At 30.5% G+C, this 23,419-nt stretch overlaps 2 protein-coding genes across 10 annotated transcripts; both read right to left on the bottom strand.

Annotated features, from left to right (window-relative positions):
- Positions 1-6: 6 nt before the first annotated feature.
- LOC105124151 (uncharacterized) lies at positions 7-639 on the bottom strand. Its single transcript, XM_011024040.1, has 2 exons — positions 480-639; positions 7-361 (listed from the first exon to the last, which is right to left on the bottom strand). The coding sequence occupies exons 1-2, from the start codon at positions 546-548 to the stop codon at positions 23-25; spliced, it is 408 nt and encodes a 135-aa protein (XP_011022342.1). The 5' UTR covers positions 549-639; the 3' UTR covers positions 7-22.
- A 5,424-nt stretch (positions 640-6,063) lies between these two features.
- POLH (Y-family DNA polymerase H) lies at positions 6,064-19,521 on the bottom strand. Of its 9 annotated transcripts, XM_011024035.1 has the most exons (17): positions 19,436-19,521; positions 13,601-13,875; positions 13,176-13,296; positions 12,965-13,076; positions 12,698-12,868; positions 12,080-12,244; positions 11,846-11,949; positions 11,616-11,735; positions 10,993-11,116; positions 10,442-10,555; positions 10,134-10,349; positions 9,064-9,169; positions 8,881-8,983; positions 7,978-8,063; positions 7,792-7,904; positions 6,595-6,679; positions 6,064-6,518 (listed from the first exon to the last, which is right to left on the bottom strand). In XM_011024035.1, the coding sequence occupies exons 2-17, from the start codon at positions 13,680-13,682 to the stop codon at positions 6,220-6,222; spliced, it is 2,121 nt and encodes a 706-aa protein (XP_011022337.1). In that variant the 5' UTR covers positions 13,683-13,875; positions 19,436-19,521; the 3' UTR covers positions 6,064-6,219. The 9 variants fall into 9 exon arrangements, 5 of the variants coding, with proteins under 5 accessions (XP_011022337.1, XP_011022339.1, XP_011022338.1 ...); XM_011024037.1 differs by lacking the exon at positions 19,436-19,521 and having other exon boundaries at positions 6,595-6,673; XM_011024036.1 differs by lacking the exon at positions 19,436-19,521 and having other exon boundaries at positions 8,881-8,987; positions 9,064-9,162.
- Between the last annotated feature and the right edge of the window lie 3,898 nt (positions 19,522-23,419).

The raw sequence follows: 23,419 nt of genomic DNA, 5'->3' as shown, positions 1-23,419 counted from the left end.
AAACCTATAAATCATAGAACATTCAGCCGATCGACGCAAAAACTAATTGCACATTAAAAAAAAAATAAGAGAAGAAGATTCGAAAAACTAACCTGAGAGAGCAAGTAAGATCAGCAGCTTTAGCGAAGTCATTCTCTCGTCTTGCTTTCAAGATTTTGAGCATGATATCAAGGCGAAGTTGAATTTTGTCGCTTGCCTGAGATACAAGTTCAGTCTCCTTTTTGAGCTCATCACATTCTGATTCTATCTCTTCAAATCTTTCTCTTATTTCCCTTTGCCCTTGTCTGATGGATTGTTGCTGCTTCCTAATCCCTGCCATCTCTGCTTTCAGTCTGTTTATTTTTCTATCTACCCTTCTTTTCTGGGAATTACGTGTTGAACACATAGACATATCAATCATAATAGGGGAAAAATCAATATTAATTGGAATCTCAAGAACAAAGATTGCAACAACGAATACATAATAAAAATTCTGATACCTCACAACTTCCAGAATGCCTCATAATTGATTTTTGCTGCCAGTACTTGCTTGATGCCATGATAATCATCTCTTGTAAGGACTAGCACTTTATATACTGAGAACATGCACGATCCCGCCGAACAAGTTATAATCTTTCGCTGCTGACAAGTTCCAATTGGACGAAAGATTGCAGTGCTCGTTAAGTAGAGTATTCTTCGGGCACAAGTTTGATGGTGAGTGCGGGATATGATCAATTTCGCACGATTTGTCAATATTAAGCTTTTGGGCATCGCCGGGTGTCCCTCGATTCATTTCAATATTTGAATGACAAGATTACGCGATTTGATCGTTTCAAATTAATTTAGCACTTGTAACATCCGATTCTATTTAAGAATATACTTCTCGTCGGATCATAGTTTTCCACCTATGTATAATGAAAGTACTGTGAAGCATCTAATCAATCTTTCTATAAATTATTTTTTATTTAAAAAATATTAAAGTTTTATATCGACTTGTATATATCTAATCAATCTTTCCAATTCTTTTCCCAAAATTATTCTTTGAAATTATTTCAATGAATTGTCTACCTTTTTCCTTTTCTGAAAAGTTTCAAATTTTTTTATCCAAATTAGTTCAGATAATTAGACTAATTCGAAAATTTTAACAGTGTTCACCCCTATTTTAGTGTTTATTTTTTTTGGAGTATTGTATACTGTTCAAGAATATATTGAAATCTTCTTTCCTTATTTTAGAACCGGCCCGTCTTGCTCCTTTTGCAATATAAAATATAACTGTTGTTTTTGATACCTTGGTAAAAATTATTTTTTAAAATATATAATTATATTTTTTTATATTAATATACCAAAATAATTTAAAATCATTAAAAAAATTAATTTTAAGTAGAATAAAAATTTTAAAATTTGATGAAACACGATTTCTATCTCAAAAACTTTAAGATTCCTCGGAGATACTTAACTCAGTTTATATTAGTTTGCATGTCTGTAATATTTTATGGGAAATCAAAATTTTTTAAACATAAAAAAATATTATGGTCTTAGAAAATTCTTTGATATTATTATTAAATATAAAAATATATTCATTTTAAATTTCTTTTTCAGCTTATATAAAATACAATTTTTTACCTGAATCATTATTTCTCTTAAAACAAAAATATTTAATGATTGTCAATGCAAATTAATAAAAAAATCAATATAATATGTCCATAATTTATATGTGATTGAAAGCTAAACAATTTATAAATATATTAAAATTAAAAGTTTTAAGAATAAAAAATAATTTGAATTAAATTTTCATGAACAATTTATTATTAGTATTATTATTTTCATATTAGATATACAATAATTAAAAAAATTCAAATAAAAATTTATAATACTGAAGAACGATGTCAAGATAAAAAAAAGAAAAAGAAGAGTGAATATTATTAAATTCTTTTAAAATGATAAAAAAAAATGGACAAAGAAAGCCAGTCCTGCGCATGCGCCTTGCTTTATTTTTTACAGGCAACAGAATGTTTATTTGAAAATAAAGGTGCCAATGTCGCTGCGACTTGTGTGCTAGCCATACATTTTTCTTTTATGAATTTGTAGTTTTTTTTTTATTTTTACAAGTAGATAATTATTAGTGGTTAGTTGATAGTGTTAAAAAAATAAATAAAAATCTGGCTTAATATCTGTCATCGCATGTAATTGACAGGAGCACTCCAATAAATATGGGGATCTACTTAGGACGGTCTCTTGCATGAACAACTAAATTTCAAACAAAAATCGAAAATTGAACCCTTGATTGCCACTTCCAAGGAGCCAAATACCCATAGATATGAATTTGCAGTGAACCCCACATATTTGAATGAAACTTGTGGTAAAAGAAAATTGTGATCATAAGGTGGTGCCGGTGCTTTTATACACAATCCAAACAAGGTGATAAATATTAACAATTTAAGCTAAAATGGTGTTTCGATCTGATATATGATCTAACTAACTTGACCGCTTCTTAGTTGTCATCTATTAACTCTTGACAGCTAAAACAGATAGTAGAGAGGACTCACTTGAGCTTTTAATTCCTTTTCCGCTAACTACTATGCGATCTTGCTCTTGATTGAGGCAAATATAAATGTTAAAAAAGAAATCTGTTACTTACAGTCTGAAAATAAGTAAATATCCATGTAGAATCTGAAGATAAAAGTTCGAGAGAGAATTCACTCTGAGGAACTTTCCCAGCACAAGCACCTCAGGTTAGTACTTGTAATCCCTTGTTCTTCTTTTTAGTTTCTATGGAGACATATTGTTAGCTTCTTGGAATGAATACTCCAATAAATGAAGAATATTTATCAGGAGGAGTTATTTAACTTGCATGAGTCTGCGTTGCTCTCTATATTATGTATGCCAAACGCCAAAAATCAGGAGAGTTATTACAAAATATGTCGAATGAATCAATATTATCTCTGTCAAAGATGCAACCTGTCAATTCATCTTGGGCCATTGAAACAAATACCAACAGTACCAAAATCAGAAATTTGCAAATACGTAAAAAAATAAATCAAAATGCCTTTTTTCTCAACTTTAATAATGTATACCTGTATATCTTCTGATGTGTTTCCTGAACAGGATTTGGACTACAAAATGAACCGCAATGAATTGGAGAGTGATTCGTTAATGCTTGAACATACAATTGGAGCTTGTATCACAGGGCCCTTCGGGGGTTTCTGTTTAACCTTCCTGATTAGCATGATTAAGCATTTGAGAGCAACAGACGTCATTAATGTGGTGCTGATGGTCATAATTGGCTTGGCGACAATATATTTTTTCCTAGTTGCTTTTATATGCTCCTTTCGTCTGTTCAAAGAGATTGCGAAACGGAGGAGGAAGGTGTCTGTTTCTCCAGAGCCAATCGCTGCATAAACTATTCATGGATTAATAGTAGTTGTTATAATTAATCAATCTCTAAGTTCAATGCAATTGGTTTCATTTCCTTCCAGCTCTTGGTATAGTCTATTTAGTTTGATCATAGTATTAAATGGGAAGCTTTTAAGCAGGATATGGCTTTTCTGCCTTGTCCCCGATTTCTTCTTCTTGCAGTGTTTCTGTTTCTGTTCTTGGATGTTGTTGGGTCCACTGTTTTTAAACATGGCACTCGACTTCTGAGGCATTCATCAGAATGTTTTTGAAACTTGGATGATACACGACATAAGGATCATATACCACTTGCCAGTCACACCAGAGGATGAGCGGTATTTTTGCTTTACCATATGCTCCGTCTTCTGAGTTGTAATTAATTTGTTATATTTTGTAATTTAATTGTCTTTATCAAAAGACTAAAAGCTCATTATCATATATCATCCATGAAGTGGTCGTTATATAGTAGTGCATACAATACTGTATTAACAATTCCACAAACCTTGCTATAGCTCAACAGCTTTGCAGTAATACTAGTTTTACAATTGCAGGTGATGATGTTCCAAAATATGAAAAGCTCAAGAATGAGGTTACTGGTGTTTAAATAATGATGAATCATGTATTCATATTCCTGTTTCCTTCTTTATAGCTTAGGAAATACATGATTAGTGATAGAAGTCTTGATACTTATAAAACAGTCTATTTTGATTAGGTTTATATTGATCTGATGATAAAATTAGTAATTTTTAAATAAAAAAATATAATAAACAAAGAAAAAAGCTTTAAATTTCAAGAATAAAGATATTTGTTATTGTATTGGTATGATAAATACTCTAAAAGTTAAGTTATGAATGTTTGAAGAATAAAAATTTTAAATTTTTTACTTGGATATGGATAGTTTAGGGAGTATTTATAATCTCTGAAACTTGTTATTTTGATAGAGTGGAGGGACTAATGAGTTAGATAGCCCAAATAGAATTAATGAGAGATAAAAATTTCTTACATATTATTAACGAGGAATAAATATCCCTTACAAAATCATTAATGACATGAAAATATTGTAAACTCTTAAAAGACTTTTACATGTCTATAGAGATAGACATATAATTATTTCTAACATGAATAGTTATCTTAATAGTCTTAATATATAATCTTAAAGTTCTAATATGGATCTTTAACTACCTTTAGACTAATTAGGTTCGACGTGTAGCTAAGTCTAGGAGAGAAGAGCCTAGTAATTTACTAGAAATGTGCTATCTTGGACTTAGCATATGGCTGAAAACAAAAATGTTGAGTTTGATAAATTATCAGATTTATATCATTTTGAGCTTGACACATAGTTAGACCCAAGTATGCCAAGACTAGTAATTTGTTATATCAACATTGTATTGGGCTCAACACTTGACTTATCTTAAGTACAATTATCAAACTCACATTACCTTGAGTTTGGTATATGGATGTGTTCAAGCATACCGAGTGTGATAACTTGCAAGACTTATATTATATTGGACTTAGCTTATAATTGAATTCAAGTTTACTAGGTTTAAAAAACTTGCTAAATCCATATTAATTTAGGTTCAATACATAGACAAATTTAAATATAATATATATTATATTGGACTTAGCTTATAATTGAATCCAAGTTTACTAGGTTTAAAAACTTGCTAAATCAATATTAATTTAGGTTCAATACATAGACAAGTTTAAATATTTTAGGTTTAACAACATGCTAGAAAAATATATTTGCTTCACTTTATATCATATGTTTTTTCACAAAGACATAAAAAATATTGACTCATTAGGAGGTGTGTTAGTGTTTTTCTAAAATTAAAAAATATTTTTCTAAAGGCCTATTAGAAAAGTGCAATTAGAAATGGGCAATATTATTATTATTATTATTATTATTTTTGGATAAAGTAAAGGCGAAGTTCCAGTAAATTATAGTAAGTATAATTTGTTCTCTATAGAAAAGACGCATAAAAGAGCCTTTGTTTTTTCTCGGAAGGGGGATAGTCACAACTCACAATCACAAAACGAATCCCAATTTTGTATTGAAGTGTATTCATGTCCAGATATTTTCTTTTAAATTGATTAATGATTATTTTGAAACATGAAATTCAATTTTATAGGCACCTTAAAACCTGGAGAAAAAAAAAAACAGATTATGTTCGGTATGAATGTAAAAATCTTAAATTTTGCTCCTGTAAAATTAAAAAATGCTTTACGACTAAAAATGGTTAAAAGGAGTCTGAACTTTACCCTTAAAATGGCAAAAAATTAACCCTTCAATTATTTTAATTTATTTTTATTCTCTCTATTGCTTCTAGCTCGAATATACACTAAAATAACTTTTTATTGTTTTCTAAAATCATTACTAATATTTTAACTATTTTTCTCCTATTTTCACTAACAATTTACCTTCCAATTTATTAACACAACAAATATCTTTAAAAACCAATGTTTACTCAAAGATTATTATTACAATAATTACTCATGTAATAATTCATTCTCACCTTTTAATTTCATACCCAACGCCACCTATAATTAACAACTAAAAGATATTTTTATTTCTTTTCTAGATATATACATACAAGCTACATAATCCACTAGTCTTCCAAGCAAGCGGGCAAATACAAAAACCACTTAATCTAAATCGGGATAATTTACGTCCAGAAACTTAAGCGTCAGCTCTAACTCAAAGCTATCTTGCAATTAATCTCAAATCAATGTGATTGCGATTACACATGCTTTGAATCAGGGTTTATGATGATTTTTTTTTTAATTATAATATAATGCGTAAATCATACATAACCCCTATATACAGGATGATGTCGCCTGAGATAGTGCTTACGTATTTCTGTCTGGGGAGAAATAATGAGCAATAGAACCTCGTTTAATTATACTAGGACGTTTAACAATACTAGGTTGCTGACGAGCCTGGAGCCAGACCCGAATTTCATCTTGGATTTCTGATGGCAACTCATTAACAATAGATTGATCAATCTCGTCGATCTTGTAATTCCATGCCCTTTGTGCATTTTGATCCAAATTGTTGCTGCCATCATTCGTACTACATTCTGCAAGACTCCGTCTTGGCAGCTCAACTTGATTCACTTCCAAGCTGCAACTACTTGGAGATTGAGAGCCTAGATAATGGAACTATCGATAAGAGTGCCTTAATATAGAAAGTAAAAGTAGGACACCAAGATCACGTTTTAGTACCTTTAACCATTTCAACATTCTCCTGCATCGGTGGGGAGCACGAGAGATTGTAGCTCTTCAAGAATTTCAAAATTGTTCCCTGCTCCTAAACAATAAAAAGGCAAGCTAAAGGGGGGAAACCCTGACTGGGAAATATGATAGGGAAAAAAGAAAAAAAAAACCCGGAGAAAATGCATATGCACCTATTTTGCAAGCACATGCTAGTCTTGTGCAAGTTTAACTATAGAGTGAATCATATGGCCCAGATCCAACTGCCAATTCTTACAGTATACACTTGAGCAGCAAGGCTATAATAACATATTCTTATCCCACCAAGTCATCCAAGCAACTCTAAAAAACAAATCAAATGTAACAAAAATTCACAGCAGAATGAGATGGCGTCAGATGAGATTATTATTAGCAGCACCAAACTTCCTTTTCTCCACAAGATTGTTATTTAGCACCCTATTAATAAGATCCAAATTAATCTTTTCTTTCTTTCTTTCTTTTTTGTGACTTAATTCCATGTTGTCTATAATTATTTACTCTGTTTTAAATTCAGAAACAAGGAAGTTTTTAAACAAAACCAATCATGGAAGTAAAGGATAACACTAAAAGAAACTGTCCATCACTTCCAGAAACTTAATTTACAAATTGACTTTACATCCTGGCTAACTAAAAGGGGATTATCTACCCTACCCTCCAGCATTTAGGCATAAGGTGAAAAGTTAGTTGTAGCTGATAACTTTTAACACCGCACCAAGCAAAGGGCTGAAATTAAAGGCTTGTTCATTTAAAAAAAATAGCTTATTAAAGACAAACAAATTTGACATCTGCATGCTTCCATAACATCCAATCAGTTTTTTGTGGGAATAAATTGATAGTAATGGGAAACAGGGAAGTGAAACACCTAAGATAACATGGATGGAAGTGGCATCAAAGAATCTGAAACCTTTCAATATTGAGGCAGATTTGGTTTACGATTGAGCTGAATGGTGCAAATGATCATATAATCAATGCCAAGTAGTTGGGGATTGAGGCTTTGTTGTTGTAATAAATTGATAATGATTATTTTGTCCACAAACAAAAAGTTTCAACCAGCAAAAGCTAGTGGTGGTTTTGAGGAACAATGAAAAAGCAATAATCACTACAGTGAATTTTTTGTATGTTTTCACAGGTAATAATCAATGAGGAGATAGGAAAAGTGAAAACATGTACCTTATCAGAAGGTTTTATTTTCCTTTTATGTCGTTCCAAAGTAGGCATGGTAGAATCAACCCTGGAGGCTCCCTGAGAGCCGGTTTGGTTTACAAGTGAGCAACATCCACTTCCTATACAAACACCAGATTGATCACAACAGGAAAAGGAAATTCAAAAGCATTGGTATACTAGGAAGAGCAATACTTGAATACAACACCTGAGGGTAATGATGGGGAGGCTCCCTTGCCAATACCATCATTTGTCTGCACTGTTGAAGAACAAGATGAATCCTGCAAAGAGATGAATCATGTATAATTGAAGCACAGTATGAATCATGGTAATTGAAGACACTCGGAAAATACATGGGAAACAAATTACAAAATGAGCATGCAAGGAATTAACATCCTCGCCCAATTATAAGCTCTCAAGCACATATAGTAAGTGCATTCTATGTGAAGAATATCATACTGCCAAAAAATAAACATAGAGAATAACAACATAAGGAATACAAAAACTTATCTATTTCTTTGATATCTCATTTCAATCTCAATTAAATTGGTCAAATAGTAGATGGCTCTGGAGCTTCTCTCAAGGATAGAATTGGTGTTGGAACCGTATTTCATGATGTTCAATTCCAGCCAACAAAGGGTTGTATTTTGAAAAGTAACATTGGAAAATATACCATAAAAACAGAAATGCTTCACTTTGCACTAGCTATAGTTAAATTTAAGGCCAAAGAAAAGAGATTTACAAAATTAAATGAGTAAATACATGCTTTTGATTCCAAGTCTAAAGCATTAAAATAAAAGGGAAATAATAAATTTCTATTTCAAGAGCCACAATAAGTAAGAAGTTCACATCAATATTAAATAGAAGACACCAAAATTGGATTAAAAAGCTTTCATGGAAATGAACAGTACAAAATTGGTTCCTGGGCTAATCATTTCCACTTTAAACTTCATCTCAATCAAGAAAGACCAAAAGTTTACAATAGAGTATTTGCTAAAGAAATATCTAAATCAAATTAGTATTCTTGTGTATAAGAAATCTACAATTGCAATTCTAAAAGTTATTTTCTTTACATAAAGAAATAAATTTCACTAAAACCTGATCTTTCCATAGAATTCTTTCCTGCTCTTGTAGACCCAAAGACGGTACATTATTCTCAGGTTGCAGCTGATCAGTTGGTTCCAGCTCTGAATAGCTTTCACTGCCTGAGTTGTTTGGGAAATATTAGAAAATGAAAGGATATAAAAGAGGCACAGCTGAAATGTGTCAAGCTGAAATCACCTGACGGTGATAATGGCATGGCTTCTTTGACAAAGCTATCCTGTGTTTCCTTTGAAAAGGGTGATGTATACTGTCCATGAAAGTATTTTGTGATCGAACCTGTTCCCTAAAAGATGAAGAGTATTAATGAGTTAATCCATTTACTTAAGGTTGCTTTTGGATGACATAGTTGAAGGAACAACAGAGAAGCAAGGATGAGGTTGGGAATTCCCAACAAAAATTTCTCTATTGGATTAAATAATGAATTTAAGAGAAGTGTAACCAACTCTCTCCCTTAAATTTCTTGTAAGGATGAGACTTAAAAGTTCATTTAAAAGTTGCCAAGCATATAATTATGAAGCACTTTCCTCCAGTAATGCTGAATTTATTATATTTATACAGTCATTAACGTCTTCAGTATTTTCTACCACCATATTGCAACATTACACCACCAACAACGACAACAGTTACCACTATCAATGCGGCACCAACGATAACTTTACACATCGGTTTTACTACTCAGTGCGCAACCAGCCAACCCCATTAACTGATACTGAATCACCCCTGCTACAGCCATTCCTTCCACCACCACCATGTCCACTACAGCACAGACTTTATTTTTATCACGCCTTTTCCACTAGATAGTTTTGAGTCTCAACCATAATGTTGCTTGATTAAATTAAACTGTTTGCAAAGTCATCCAAATAAAGAAAAATGACTGGATCCTACAGAATTTCAAAGATCTCAATTTTCTAATCTAAACAGATGCTTCAAATATTCTTTTTTTCTTAAACAAAGTCTCTAACTCACTCTCTGATTAATAATCATCTAGCAGCAAATTATAGTAGATGCACAAAGGACACATATTACATTGCAGAGATAAAAATGAAGGGAGAAATAGAACATGGAACCATTGTATGAAAACTCCGGAAAAAGATTCTTTTCCTAGCATAGGAAGCCTCTTTGCATGATTTGATTTGAAGAGGATAAAGTCCTTGAATGGATTTTTAAAAAGAAAAACCAAAAATCACTTTTAGATGCATATAAAACACATGAGGTCAAGCTTAGAGACAAATAAACATCAAACTTACAGATGGTATAGGAACAATTTTACTTGCTGAAACAGAAAGAGAAGTTATTCCCCATCCATTGTGATGATGACCTAGTGTTTTGACTCCATGTGAACCTATATATTCACGTAATCCAGCTTGAAATAGATTAAATGCATCCTCTTGAATCTTGGCAGTCCCGTATCTCAATGGACAAGATTTTGAAGGGAACTTTTTATATGATTCCGAGTCACAAGACTGCAGGTAATCACATTAAGGACAAAAACGTGGTAACTTTTGCACATAATAGACAAGATAATTGGCAAACAGATCAGAAAGGAAATAAGCACCTTGTATGCGCTAGCATAAACAGTAAAATTGTGTGCAATTCGCTTGTTTTGGTCCAAATCACAGCAAATACGTTCATTAAGCTCATCACAAAGTTGATTCAGCCAGTGTTGAACCTGAGATATTCAAGCAAGGAAATGATAGATATTTAATTAGATTAACTTCTTTGTTAAGCTTAGTGCGTTGAAAAATACTTGACTGGAATAAAAACAAACAACCATCAATTAGAATTAGATTATGCAGATCCCGAAGAATCAGTATTAAAAAAAAACAAATGAAGAGAATAAGCTTCCTTTCTAAATAAGTGTTATTGTTTGACACAATTATGATTTCATAGCACCAGAAATTTTGTGCACTTTATTGAAAAAGTATGTCTCATTAGAGAAACATAAGTGGGAAAAAACTTTTCCTGTTATCCTGTCTTCTCTTCATAGAACAGAGAAATCTTCATGAAATATATGTGAGACGCTGGGCCAATGAGCTCATAGAGATGATCAACAACATGCAGCATCATGCACAAAATTGTTTCATTTGGTTAAGAATAAACTCATACGGAAGCAATTGTCTTCAAAGCACGAGGACCAGGAAATGACTTCCCAGCACCATGGCTCTTAGGGAGAAGGCGGCCCTGAACTTCTTCCCCATTGATTCCTCTCGCAATGTTCCACAACCATGTACTGGTGTTCATGTGAAAAAAAAAAAAAATTAGCAGCAGCAGCAGTGTCTTGCAATTGTTTGAAAAAAATGTTACTGGGAACAAGCTGTTATATATAAAGCTTAAGGATATTTAATTAGCAGCAGTGTCTTGCAATTGTTTGAAAAAAATGTTACTGGGAACAAGCTGTTATATATAAAGCTTAAGGATATTTTCACAAGATTGATCCACCATCAAGAATAACAAACCATATAAGACATGGATGGCCAAAAAAAACAAACAGGTTTAGAACACTGGGAGTACAACAATATTTGAAAATTACATGTTTGAAGCTAAAAAATGATACAGTATAAATTTGGGAATAGAAACACATTTTAAGCGTTGTGGAAGCAACAATCATTGCAGGATTTTAACCATTTTCAAATTTGTGTGCAAGTACCATAGAAAGCTTTTCAACAGAATAGTTCTTCAATCTAAGAAATTAAAGCTTCCGTATTCCTTGTATTTTAATCTATATTTACCCTGTATTTATGCCAAAACGTTCCTGTAGCTTTTCCTCTGAAAACTGCAGGAGGTCTCCAACAGTGTTCACACCCAGTTCAGTCTGTAATGAAGTACCCAGCTTCCCTCCAAGCTGTTTCCTATAGCAAACAAAAATATTATATTTAATTTAAGAAGTTCAAGAAGAATAATAGAACACAAATAGGAAGCCTGTAATAATTTGAAAATAAATGGAATAAAAAAGCCTTACATTTTCTTTATTGGCAATGATTCGAGCAAACCCTTTACAGATGAGAAGGGAACAACAGTTTGTTGCGCAGGTTTATTCATGCCACTCACAAGTTTGGCTAACATCTACAAAAATTTATATGTAAACCATAGAATTCTCACATTCCACCCATTCATAAATATAATGAATGAATGCAAGATCATATTCAATATACAAGAAAACAAAAATAACAATATAAAATCAGCATTTTTCAACCTTGTTATGAGCAATGCCAGCAGAACATGTAAATTGGGTTTCCTTTAAGACTTCCATCCTAAGTTCTGCCACGATGAGGGCCCCACAAGCTAGTAACTTGTCTTGGTGATTGGCATCGCTCCTACATAACCACTTGCTCACATTTTCTTGGGCATCATTTGCATCCTGATCTCCATCTCAAATCCAGCATAACAGTTAATCATTGAAAATGAGAAGATGACACAGAGAGAGAGACTTAAAAATACAAGAATACTAAGCCAAACAGAGTTCTAAGTTAAATATTATTTTCCAGACTTAAAAGATTGAGGTTTTTATATATCAAATAGAGGGTGGTAACCCATTCAAGCAAACACAGAGATTCAGTCATTCAGAAGTACAAAACATTGTAAGCTAGAGTGCAGAATTGATGTTAAAAGGGCATCGGAGAACGGCAATTTTAAGCTTTCTGAAGAAGATAAAGCTAACAGAAGAACCAGTATGCCACCTTAAAATTTCCAAAATTTATTTTTATCCCAAACAGCAAGAATTGGTACTTGCCTCATAAATCAACTTTCAAACTTACATGTAAATTACCTACCATAACATAATGGCAAAAGATACAAGAGGATTGACTCATACCTCACTTTTAAGCCCCAAAATGTGTGATTTGCGAGCTTCCTCATTTATTGATTCCAAGCTCTCTGGAGGAGTTTCTCTCAGCATAGCCTCCGCTGAATCAGTAAGGTCAAGATAAACTTCATCAATTGAAGCCCTCTCACATCGACCCTTTCTTGCCAGAACAGACACCACCTGCAGGATCCAATAAAAATCCAACAATAGCACATCATGAATGCATGTTATTAACTTCAATCTTCGCACAAATAAGAAAGAAAAATCCCACATTACCTCAGAACCTGCATTGCGGTAAGTGTTCAGGTCAGCTTTACCTCTAGCTACAGGTACTTGAACCAGGTGAATTTGTGGGCAAACTTCTTTTGCATCGTCACCTCTCATGTGACTAAAATCAATCCATTATATCAGATTCTTATGCAGCCATCCTCGAAATGACTAGTCATCAACGAAAACAGTAAAACTGGAAGATTATGATTATAATTACCGACTGACTCCAAGTTTACGAGCCTCGTAACTAACTGCAATCAAAGCCCCACCTTTCCACTCATTGTACTGCACCACAGCTGTAGGTAAGCCCCTCAACTCGGGCTGCTTACGCTGCTCCACTACATTTAAAAAAAAAAGAGAGAGAGAGAAAATTAAACAAAAAGGGGATGCATTTCCAAAAAACAAAAACCATCTCCATTTAGCAACATGATACCCTATACAAAGTAAAAACAAAATCCAATTGTGCATTGCAAGGGTTCATTTCGGAAATTCTAAGCATGACCCAGTTTCCAAAACATTAAAAAAAAATAACAATGGCAAATCACAGGTATGCACAAACATCACATAATTCAATGGATACAAATGCAGAAAGTGAGTGAGAGAGAGAGGGAGTCTATTTTAATAAATAAACGAATAGAAAACCTTGAACGTAGAAGCAATCCAAGTCAACGTGAGCGATGATCCTTGTCCTTGAATCGGATGGCTCAGGTCTGGCCACTGGCATTTTCTCGCTGCTCTTGGTTTCCCTCTAGAAGAAATTTTTTTTTTATTTTTCCTTTTTGGCGCAACTTATAATATAAGGGGATTTATAATGTATTTGGATTTTGGTACCCGTCTCTGTTACTACGTGAGACCCTCTGTCGTACACCGTCTGTGACGATACCGCTACTCGCGAGGGCTGGCCTCAGTTTTTAAACCTGACATTGGCTCAAACAAATTCAATTTAAATTATCTTGGTTGGTGGACTTGTAATTTGATTAATCTATTCAGTTTCATTAAATCAATTTAAGAAATTAAAAAATATTATTATTTTAATAAAATAATTAATTTGAATTAACTAAGCAATTATGAATTAAATTGAGTTATTTTCTAATAAAAATCAAATCACGTATAAAATTAAAAACAATTTGTCAAAAAAAAAATTATGAATATCAATTTTTAAATAATTTGATATTAAAGGATTAAATTAAAAAATTAAAAAAGATACACGAATTAACATGTCAAACTTATATAACAAGTTATGAAACTGAGATAATTATATAATAAATAAATAAATAAGATAGTCAAATCCAAATGTAAAAGGGCAAAGCTAAAAAATAAAAATTAACAAGAAGAACCATAAATCCCAACACACTTGGATAAGTCTACCAAACTTCGTAACCCAAATTATGTGCATATGATAACCTAATAGAAGGAAAAATGAGTAAAATTATTAAACTTAACTCTCAAATCAAACAATATTAAAGGTTGAAATCGAAAAAATATTCATTCTTACAAAAGTAACCTAAAAAATAGACCAAAAGCAACATGTGCTAACTTATCAAACCTACAATTTAGATTATAAGATCATGATAATTATATACAAAGAAAAGTGAAGAAAAGACAAAGTTCAATTTTCAACAAACTCAATATTATATGATGAAATTAAAAAAAAGTATAAAAAAGAATTTAAAAAATATTAATATCAATTTGTGCTAACCTTTTAGACTCAGGACTCAAGTCATGAGATTGAAACACCCAGTAAAAAAAATCACAAAACTCAATTCCTTAGTAACTAAATGTCAAAGGTTGAAATTGGGGGAAAAAACTAATTTTTAAAAAGGATCCAAAACAAAAAATAATAATCAAAATAATAATGATTAACTTTGAAAAAAAAATGACAAGACACCTTTTAGTTTTGGTCAGACTAGCATGAATCCCAAGGAAAAAAAAGGAAAGAGAAGAAAATATATCACTAAAGCCCCATCATTGCTCCTCCACTGGTACCGCAACCTCTCTCAAAAGCTCTCTCCTCACTAAAGCCCCATCATTGCTCCTCCACTAGTACCAACATACACAACCTCTCTCAAAAGCTCTCTCTAAACCACTTTCAACACCACCAAAGAATAAGCCGGTGTTTTACTACTAGACGAAATCGCAAGCGCTGGTCCTCCACATGTTAGCCAATATAATGTGCACGCCAATCAAGTTGCCCTTATAGTTGACTTAAGACTACCATATTTGTTTTAGTTTCAATTATGATCCCTTAAACCTTAATTATTTAACGCCAATAATGTTTTTTGCTAAACTGAGCATTAATCGAGAATTTAAATTTTTTTCTTAGTATTGCAAGATTCTTATATTTAGGCAACCAAAATAAATTATAAATTCAAATTCCAAATAAAAATAATGTGAAAGGATTAAATAAAAAAATAGTTGAGTGACTGAAAAAAACACGTAGTCTTCCTCTAGTTGTGCAAATCAGTCCTTGATTTTAGAAAAAAAACCACTAGATATTTGTTTAAGCTTCAAATTCAATCCCTAAACTTTAATTCTTTTAAATCAATGAAACTGATATTATTTTTCCTAACCAGGAATTAAACGAACGATAGAATATTTTCTCAATATTGTGAGATCTCTATATGCAAGTATAAAAAAACAAATTACCAAGACCAATTTCAAATAAAGGCAATGATAAAGGAATGGATTTAAAAAAAAACAGAAAATAAAAATGAAAAATAAATCCAATGGACAAAAAAATTGGTTTCATTATGTGAATCTTTAATGAAACCCCTCACAAGGCACAATAATTTATTGATGCCTCTTAGTTTTTTTTTATGACCATAAATCCGTTGGTGGTTTCAAGAGAAAAGTTGTTAAAAATTCCCTAGTTTTATTAAAACAAACTATCTAACAAAATTTTTTTGATTTAAGGATAATAATTCTCACTTGAAACCATAAAGTTTCTCATAATCATTTTTTACCCCCTTCAAAACTTTATGAAAAAATTTCTTCAAAATAATTTTAAAAAAAATCATTTTCAAAGAAAAAAATAGTCAGAAAAAAATCATTTCCAAAGAAAAATCTTTAAAGAAAAAGGTTTCAAGAATAAAATACAGTTTGGATCATAATCAAGTAAAAATTTAAATTACACTTGGTCAAAAAATAATGTGTGCATATAATTAAGGGTATAATTGAAGAGAAATTCGGGAAAATGGGTTGAAATTGGTCATAATTGCACGGATTGGATGCCCAAGGACCATAATGAAAGTTATGGAAAATTTTGAAGGGCCTATTGATTCGCCCAAGGACCATAATGAAAGTTATGGAAATTCTAAATTTCAAATAAAGCACTTAATGGAAGAGAAAAGTTTAAATTTAGAATCAATTTGATCAAAAATAAAAGAATTAAAAGATCAAAGATTAAAACAAAAAAGGTGTTGAAATTAAAGGATCCTTTTAATTCAATCACAGGTGCAAAGGAATAGAAAAAAATCATATTAAGGGTAAAATGAAAAAAAATACAATAATTAAAAGATCAAGAACCAAATGAAAAGGATGTTGAAATTAAGGGATCCTATTAATTCAATTAGGGGCAAAATTAAAGAGAAAATTAAGATTAAAGGAAAAATAAACCAAAATTGAAACAATTGAAAAATCAAGAACTAAAATTGAATACAGGGAAAACGTGAGGGACTTGGCTTTCAAAACTGATTTTTTTGCACCAAAATAAGGCCTTTTCATTTTGAAAATGAAGCAAAAACCAAAAAGAAAAAATAAACCCTAATCTAGATAGAAAAAGCTGCATGAAATAACTTTCTATCATTTTTGCCACTAAGGCCACTACAACACCTCCCCATTTACTTAGAATTATCTTTGAGGTAAGTCAGAACCGCTCTTTCTTTTTTTTCTTTCTTTAGGATTTTTATGCAAATTAAATGGTTCTTTATATGTGCTTTTTTTTTATTCTATCTTAAAAAGATAAATGCATGAATGGAAACTAAAAAATATGTTTTTAGGTTATAGTTGGGTTAATCTAGATATTTTATGTCATTGAATACCAAAAAAAAATTAATAGGACTAACTATGTGTTTTGTGTTTCTTGGAAGACAAATGCATGGATGGAAAATAAAAATGTTGTTTTTAGATTTTAGATGGGTTTTATATGGATGTTGTTTATTTTAACCACAAGATATGAAAAAAGAAATAATGGCCAAATGTGTATTTATTTTTTTAGGAAGAAAAACATGGACTCAAAGTTTGGGGTTTTTTAGGGTTTAGTTGTGTTTAATCCAAGTTTTGCATGTCTTTTATTTTAAAATATGGAAAAAAATAACTAGAGATATAAATGTGGGTTTTGTTTTATTAGAAAATAATTAATGAAAAAAACTAAAATTTGTTTTTTTTAATGATTTAGTTGTGATCTAGACTTGAAAAAAATATATATAATGAAGAATTAAGATTTAGAAATGTGTTTTGTCTTTTGAGATGATGGTGCATGAAAGAAACCTTTAAATTTCATTGGGTATTTGATTATTTAACACCAAAAAATGCTGAACTTCTATGTTTTCCGTCCATGAATTAGGTAGAAAAGCTTGTTTGTTTTTTTTTTATTTGTAAGGCACACCGTAAACATAGCAACCTTTGTTTTTTATTCTTATGTTTGTTGTAATTATTCTTGTCTTCATGTTCATCATGCTATAAAAAAAGATGTTTTAAATCCTTTGGATGTATATCATACCTCTCACCAAATAAACTTACTCTTTTAAAAAGAATCATGCACACTTCTTTTCTTTATTTTAATTTTTTCAATATTTACATGCACAGGCATTCTAGGGTTTGTGTTCCAATATGTCTAAAAAGAAAACTCCAAAACAATATGTTAACCTAAAGCCTAATCTCTAAAAATTGCCACTGCAGATCCTTTTTAATGTATCCAAATCACCGCCGTTATCTCAGACGCCTGGTTGTCACATGCCACCAACTATAAACCAAAGACATGTCTCGTCTTCTTTAAAAATCTTTTCCTTGAGATTATTTCAAGCATTTCTTCACTGATCTCAATTTTGTTTGTTTCAAGCTTTTTATTTTTATACTTGACCACATGAACAATTGAGATTAACAGTGCGTCCATCACTCTTACCCTAACCTATTGTTTTTGTCTTTCTTTCTGTTTTTTAGTTTCTATATACAAGTAGGAGCTAATTACCTTACTATAAAAACAAGAATCCAAATAGGATTACCAGATAACCCTCAGAGAACCAGCCACAAGATTCCACCTTTATCAAACTCTTCATGAAGCATGAAAAAATATACATACTTAATTCCTGACTTGTTGGGAGATGGATAAATATATAGAGCAACAGTGAAACTCACAGAACATCTCTTCATTAAACCATGAATATGAAGTACATAGCCTCTGCAGCTTTAGAATCTAGCTGCACAAATTTCTATAGAAGCATATAAAAATGTCTAAAGATAACATGAAGATTATCATTTCAGCACCATCATCTCACACAAAAGTTGAATTCGTTTGTCAAGCATCTTGCTGCGATGTTTCAATGTCAAGATGATGTCAGAAAGTTTTTTAGTTTCCACTATCGAGACATCCCTATTATTGGAATCTGGACATAAGATTGCAGATTCCTCCTCAAGCAGCCCTGAATCCTCAGATCCAAGCTGCAAGGTCATAAATAATATATAAAATCACACAGAAAACCAAACGCCAACTATTGATTGATTATTAGGTTTTAGACGCGTAAATAATAAATTCTTATTTTAAAATCATCAGTAGATAAAAATATGTTAACAATCTAACTAGGAGAAAGAGATGCACCGTCATTTGACGCAATAATTTATCCGCGAGATTTTCTTGGTTTTCTATTTTTTTTTGCAACCGTGAAATTTGTTTATCAAGATTGTTCAAGACTTGCTTCTCTCCTTCTTTGACTTTCTGCAAGACAAGAACAAGAACAAAAAATAACCACGGTTGCTTTTTAATTTTGTCCGGGGTTTTATTTCAGCTTCAGGTAAGAGACAAAGAGCAGGTTGTTCTTTACCTTAAAAGCCTTGCCATGCTTCCCAAAATCATTTTTTCTCTTCTTTCCTTTCTGTTCTTGTGATCTTCCAGGAATATGACTTTCACCTTGTGCTAACAAGTATGATTAAAGAGATATTGAAATAACATGGGGTTAAAGAGAGGTGGACAATTCATGAGTTAATGGATTCATTACTCATGGATATCTCCCGAACCTCTTTTATCAAAATTCAGCAATACTGACAGAAAACAGGCCACTTTTTTGAGAACCAACCGTCAAAATTTGAGATGATTTCCTCACATTGATGTTGCAAGAGGAACATAGCTTATTACATCGATCTAGGACAAACAAAACACACATACCAAAACACAAAAGAAAAGAAAGGAAAAACATGCGCGCACACCAATGATAAAATTTACACTAGAGGATAAGCAATAAGCGATCGATGATGTATACTTACTATTTACGGTGGCCTCAGGGTAGGAGTATGGTGCCGAACCACGAGGATCCATTGAGTGTTACGCTCTCTGCAGATCAAGACTAGTGATTGTTAGTTATACAGGATAACCTTGGAGCAGATAAAGGCTAATTTATAGAGAGGATTGTACCAGGCGTGATCACGCGAAAACCTCACCGTACCGCACGACTACTTTAACCTAATCTGATCCGATCCCTCGATAACTAGCGATGTCCCTTCTCACTCCAATAATTGAGATTCTAGAGGGAGATTAATGGAAGGAGGCGAAACAAGAGAAGGCAGCGGTGGGAGAAAAATAGTCAACGCGGGAGATAAATAAAAAAATTTCGTGCATGTGTACTTGTAGTAATAAAATTTGAAATAAAAATGCTAATAATGTGTATAATTAATCTTCATAATATTTGTACTGCTGACTTTCAAATTAACGTACTTATTTTTTAACCACAATATTCCATGGCCCCCTATTTTTGGAAAAACAAATCCATCATTTTTATAATTTATACATCTAGAATTTGTTTAGATATAATTAATCGATCATACAAATTGTTCAACGCAAATCTTTTATAGCAATAGTTTTTTTTTTATAGTTTTTTTACCATATGCATCGCAAATATATAATATTGTTTTACAATTCTAACAAAGATAATAAAACAAGTGGTTAATTTTGAAAAAAAATCAAAAAAGTTGTAGAATAGTTTATAATATCAAATTTCATTTAAATTTTTTAGATTATAATTTTTTTATCGTAATTTTTCTTTTCGACAGAAGTTATTTATTGTAAATGAGTTTTTTGTCTTGTAGTTTTACTACATTTGATAAAATAAACATTTATATGTAAAAAAATTAATCTAGTTTATCCATACCTGATGTGACAATAACAAGTAGAAACATTTTTTAGTTTGAACATGTAAATACTTTGCATACTAACTTTACATCATATTAGTTATATGATTAATTTCAATATATGATCATTAGTGATTGTCCAAAAACGTTAAAAATATTATATGTTTGCTATATAGTACATGTTATGACTTTCTGTGCGTAATTTGTCCTTATAAATGAAAGGGAGGGTTATTAAAAACATCCCATATATAGTTTGAGTGTGCAAACACTTTGAAAATCAGCTTCTTATTTTTTTATAAATTACATTTTAATTCATCTATCAAATTAGAAATAATTTCGATGAGCAACATGTTGTGAAGGAAAAATAATGGTCGTTTAAGATTGAGAGAAAACAGTGGTGGGTGTGGGTTAAGCGTGAATGTTGGTGGCTCGGAGTTGAAGGAGAACAACGATGGCTAGGGTTCAAGGGTAAATGGCGATCAGGAGAGGGGCAGAGAGAGAGAGAGAGATGTGCAATTACAATGGCATAATGGTGGATTATTGATATACAATGATATTTTTGAACGTTTGTGTGTAAAGTGTTCATGTGCTTAACTACATAATGTTTTTAGTAATTTTTTTTTATTAATATACAAGGTTGTTTTTAACTTTTTGACATGGCAGTGTTGAGTAAAGATACCAAGTGCAATTTTAAAAAAGTTGATATGCAAAACGTTCGCCCGCTCAAGCTCAAATTGCAAGATGTTTTTAGTAATTTTCTCTAAAAGTATAAAACTTGTCTTTGTTTGCATTCAATAAAATTTAACTAAGGAGATTTCAATTTCTTATATGATTTACTGTGCACAAGTTTTTTCTTACTTAAAAAATAATGCTAAGAAAAAATAATTAAGACTTGAGTTATTGGTTCAAAAAGTAATTTAAATAATATAAAAAAACAACAATAAATATATGGAAAAAAAATTAATGAGAAAAAGATAACAAGAACCTGACTTAAGCCCTTTTGGATTATTAAACAACCTATTATTAAAAGGAAAAACTTAAAAACATAATTAAAAAGCAACAAAAAAATGAGTTAAACCAAGGTAACTCGTAAAATTTACGATCATAAATATAAAATTGAGATAATTTTATAGAAAAAACAAGAAATAAAATTTGAAAACCAGTTCCAAATAAATCAAGTAATAACTCCATTGAAAGCAAAATAAAAGAAAAAATAAGTCAAAGCTCAATTTATTTCAAATAAAATATTGAAGAATAAAAATTAAAAATATATATATAATTAAAAAAAAGTTGAAAGAACTTGATCGAAGCTCAAGCTCAATTTATATAAAATAAAATGTTAAAAAATAAAAATTCAAAAAATATATAGTTGAAAAAACTTGATTTGAGTCTAAGATGTAAAATCTTAGACCTAGTTGTTATACTATGGTAACTATAATTGAAAGCAAACTAAACCAAATTATGAAATTCAATTATTGAAAAACTCATTATTGAAGGAAAGAAATAAAAAAAATCTAAATTAAATCAAGTTAACCCTATAATCATGATTACATAATTGAAATAGCCAATAAAAAAAAAGGATAAGAAAAAAAAAGAACGAAGAGAGAAATAAAAAAAATCTAAATTAAATCAAGCTAACCCTATAATCATGAGTACATAATTGAAATAGCCAATAAAAAAAAGAACAAAGAACAATTTTCAATATATTAAATGTTAAATAATAAAATTAAAATAAATCAATTTGAAAAATAAAAAGTTAATCATGTTAACCTTTGAAATTGATTACTCTATTAATGAATCCAAGATTAGCCCCATCAAAGGAAAACAATAAAAAAAATAACAAAACAAAACTTTAAAAAAGAATAAAAAATAATAGTATTTTTAAAAAAAAAGCAAGCATGAGTGAATATACTAAACTTAGTTTAATCTTTAAAAATCACAAACTATAAAATCTTTAATCTAAATTCAATTAAAAAATTTAATTTTCAATTAATTTAATTTTGAAATATGAAATTATGAAAAAAATATCAATTTTAAAAACTTGTTAAAGTAAAAAAGATATTAATAAAAAAATTAAAAATTAAATTTGATGGAAGAACACAGAATTAAAAAAAAGATGAAATTGTAGATGAAATTGTAAAAAAAAAATTAAAAAAAATCAAATAAAATAAATAGTAATAAAAAGTATGATAATCAAATCTAAAAGAATAAAAGGAGTTGAATTTGAATTGTATTTTTGTAATTTTATATATTATTTAAAATAAAAAATAATATTTAAAAAACGGAAATCAAATTATAAAATAAATAAATTGAAGAGGCTGGTTTAAAATTATGAAGAATCGAGCACCTAATTTGAGAAGAAAAGAAAGAAAGAAGATTTTTAAAGATTATCAATACCAAATTAGAGATAAGTTTAGTACTTGTGTCGTCCTATAATGGAAGGGACACAAAAACCTTTTCACATGATTGTGGCAATTTGAATGTGTGTCTTCCGACATATACAGTAAAGACATCTTTTAGTTTTTTTTTTTTTTCTTAATTTGTAATACACAACTCTAATAAGTTCATCACCGCTTACGTTAGCCATGATTTTGGAAGTTCCATGTTAAAGTTTGTGCCATGTTATCTTTAACAAACATCAATTAAGACTTGATTGATTAATCGCAAATAATGAGGAACCAAGATACTCCATTAAAAAAAAAAAAAGTTGAAATACATAGTGGAATAAAAAATTTAGCAAATTCCCCGTCATTGGAGGGCATTTTCCTAAAAAAAAAAAAAAGAGTTAACAAACAAGATGCTCAATGCTTTCCATGAGATATTTAGGTTATATTTGTTTTTTTTTAAATAGTTTTTAAAAAATTATTTTTCATACTTTTTTCTATTTATTTGTTATTAAAAAATGTAGTCAATAAAAAATATTTTTTCGTTAAAAAAAAATATTTAGGTTATGTTTGTTTTTTTAAAAGTAGTTTTTAAAAAATTATTTTTCATACTTTTTTGTATTTATTTGTTATTAAAAAATGTAGTCAATAAAAAATATTTTTTCGTTAAAAAAAAATATTTAGGTTATGTTTGTTTTTTTAAAAGTAGTTTTTAAAAAATTATTTTTCATACTTTTTT

This window comes from Populus euphratica, unplaced genomic scaffold (assembly GCF_000495115.2).
Source record: "Populus euphratica unplaced genomic scaffold, PopEup_1.0 scaffold4.1, whole genome shotgun sequence".
Classification (NCBI taxonomy): domain Eukaryota; kingdom Viridiplantae; phylum Streptophyta; class Magnoliopsida; order Malpighiales; family Salicaceae; genus Populus; species Populus euphratica.
This window is presented reverse-complemented; position numbering and strand designations above follow the sequence as displayed.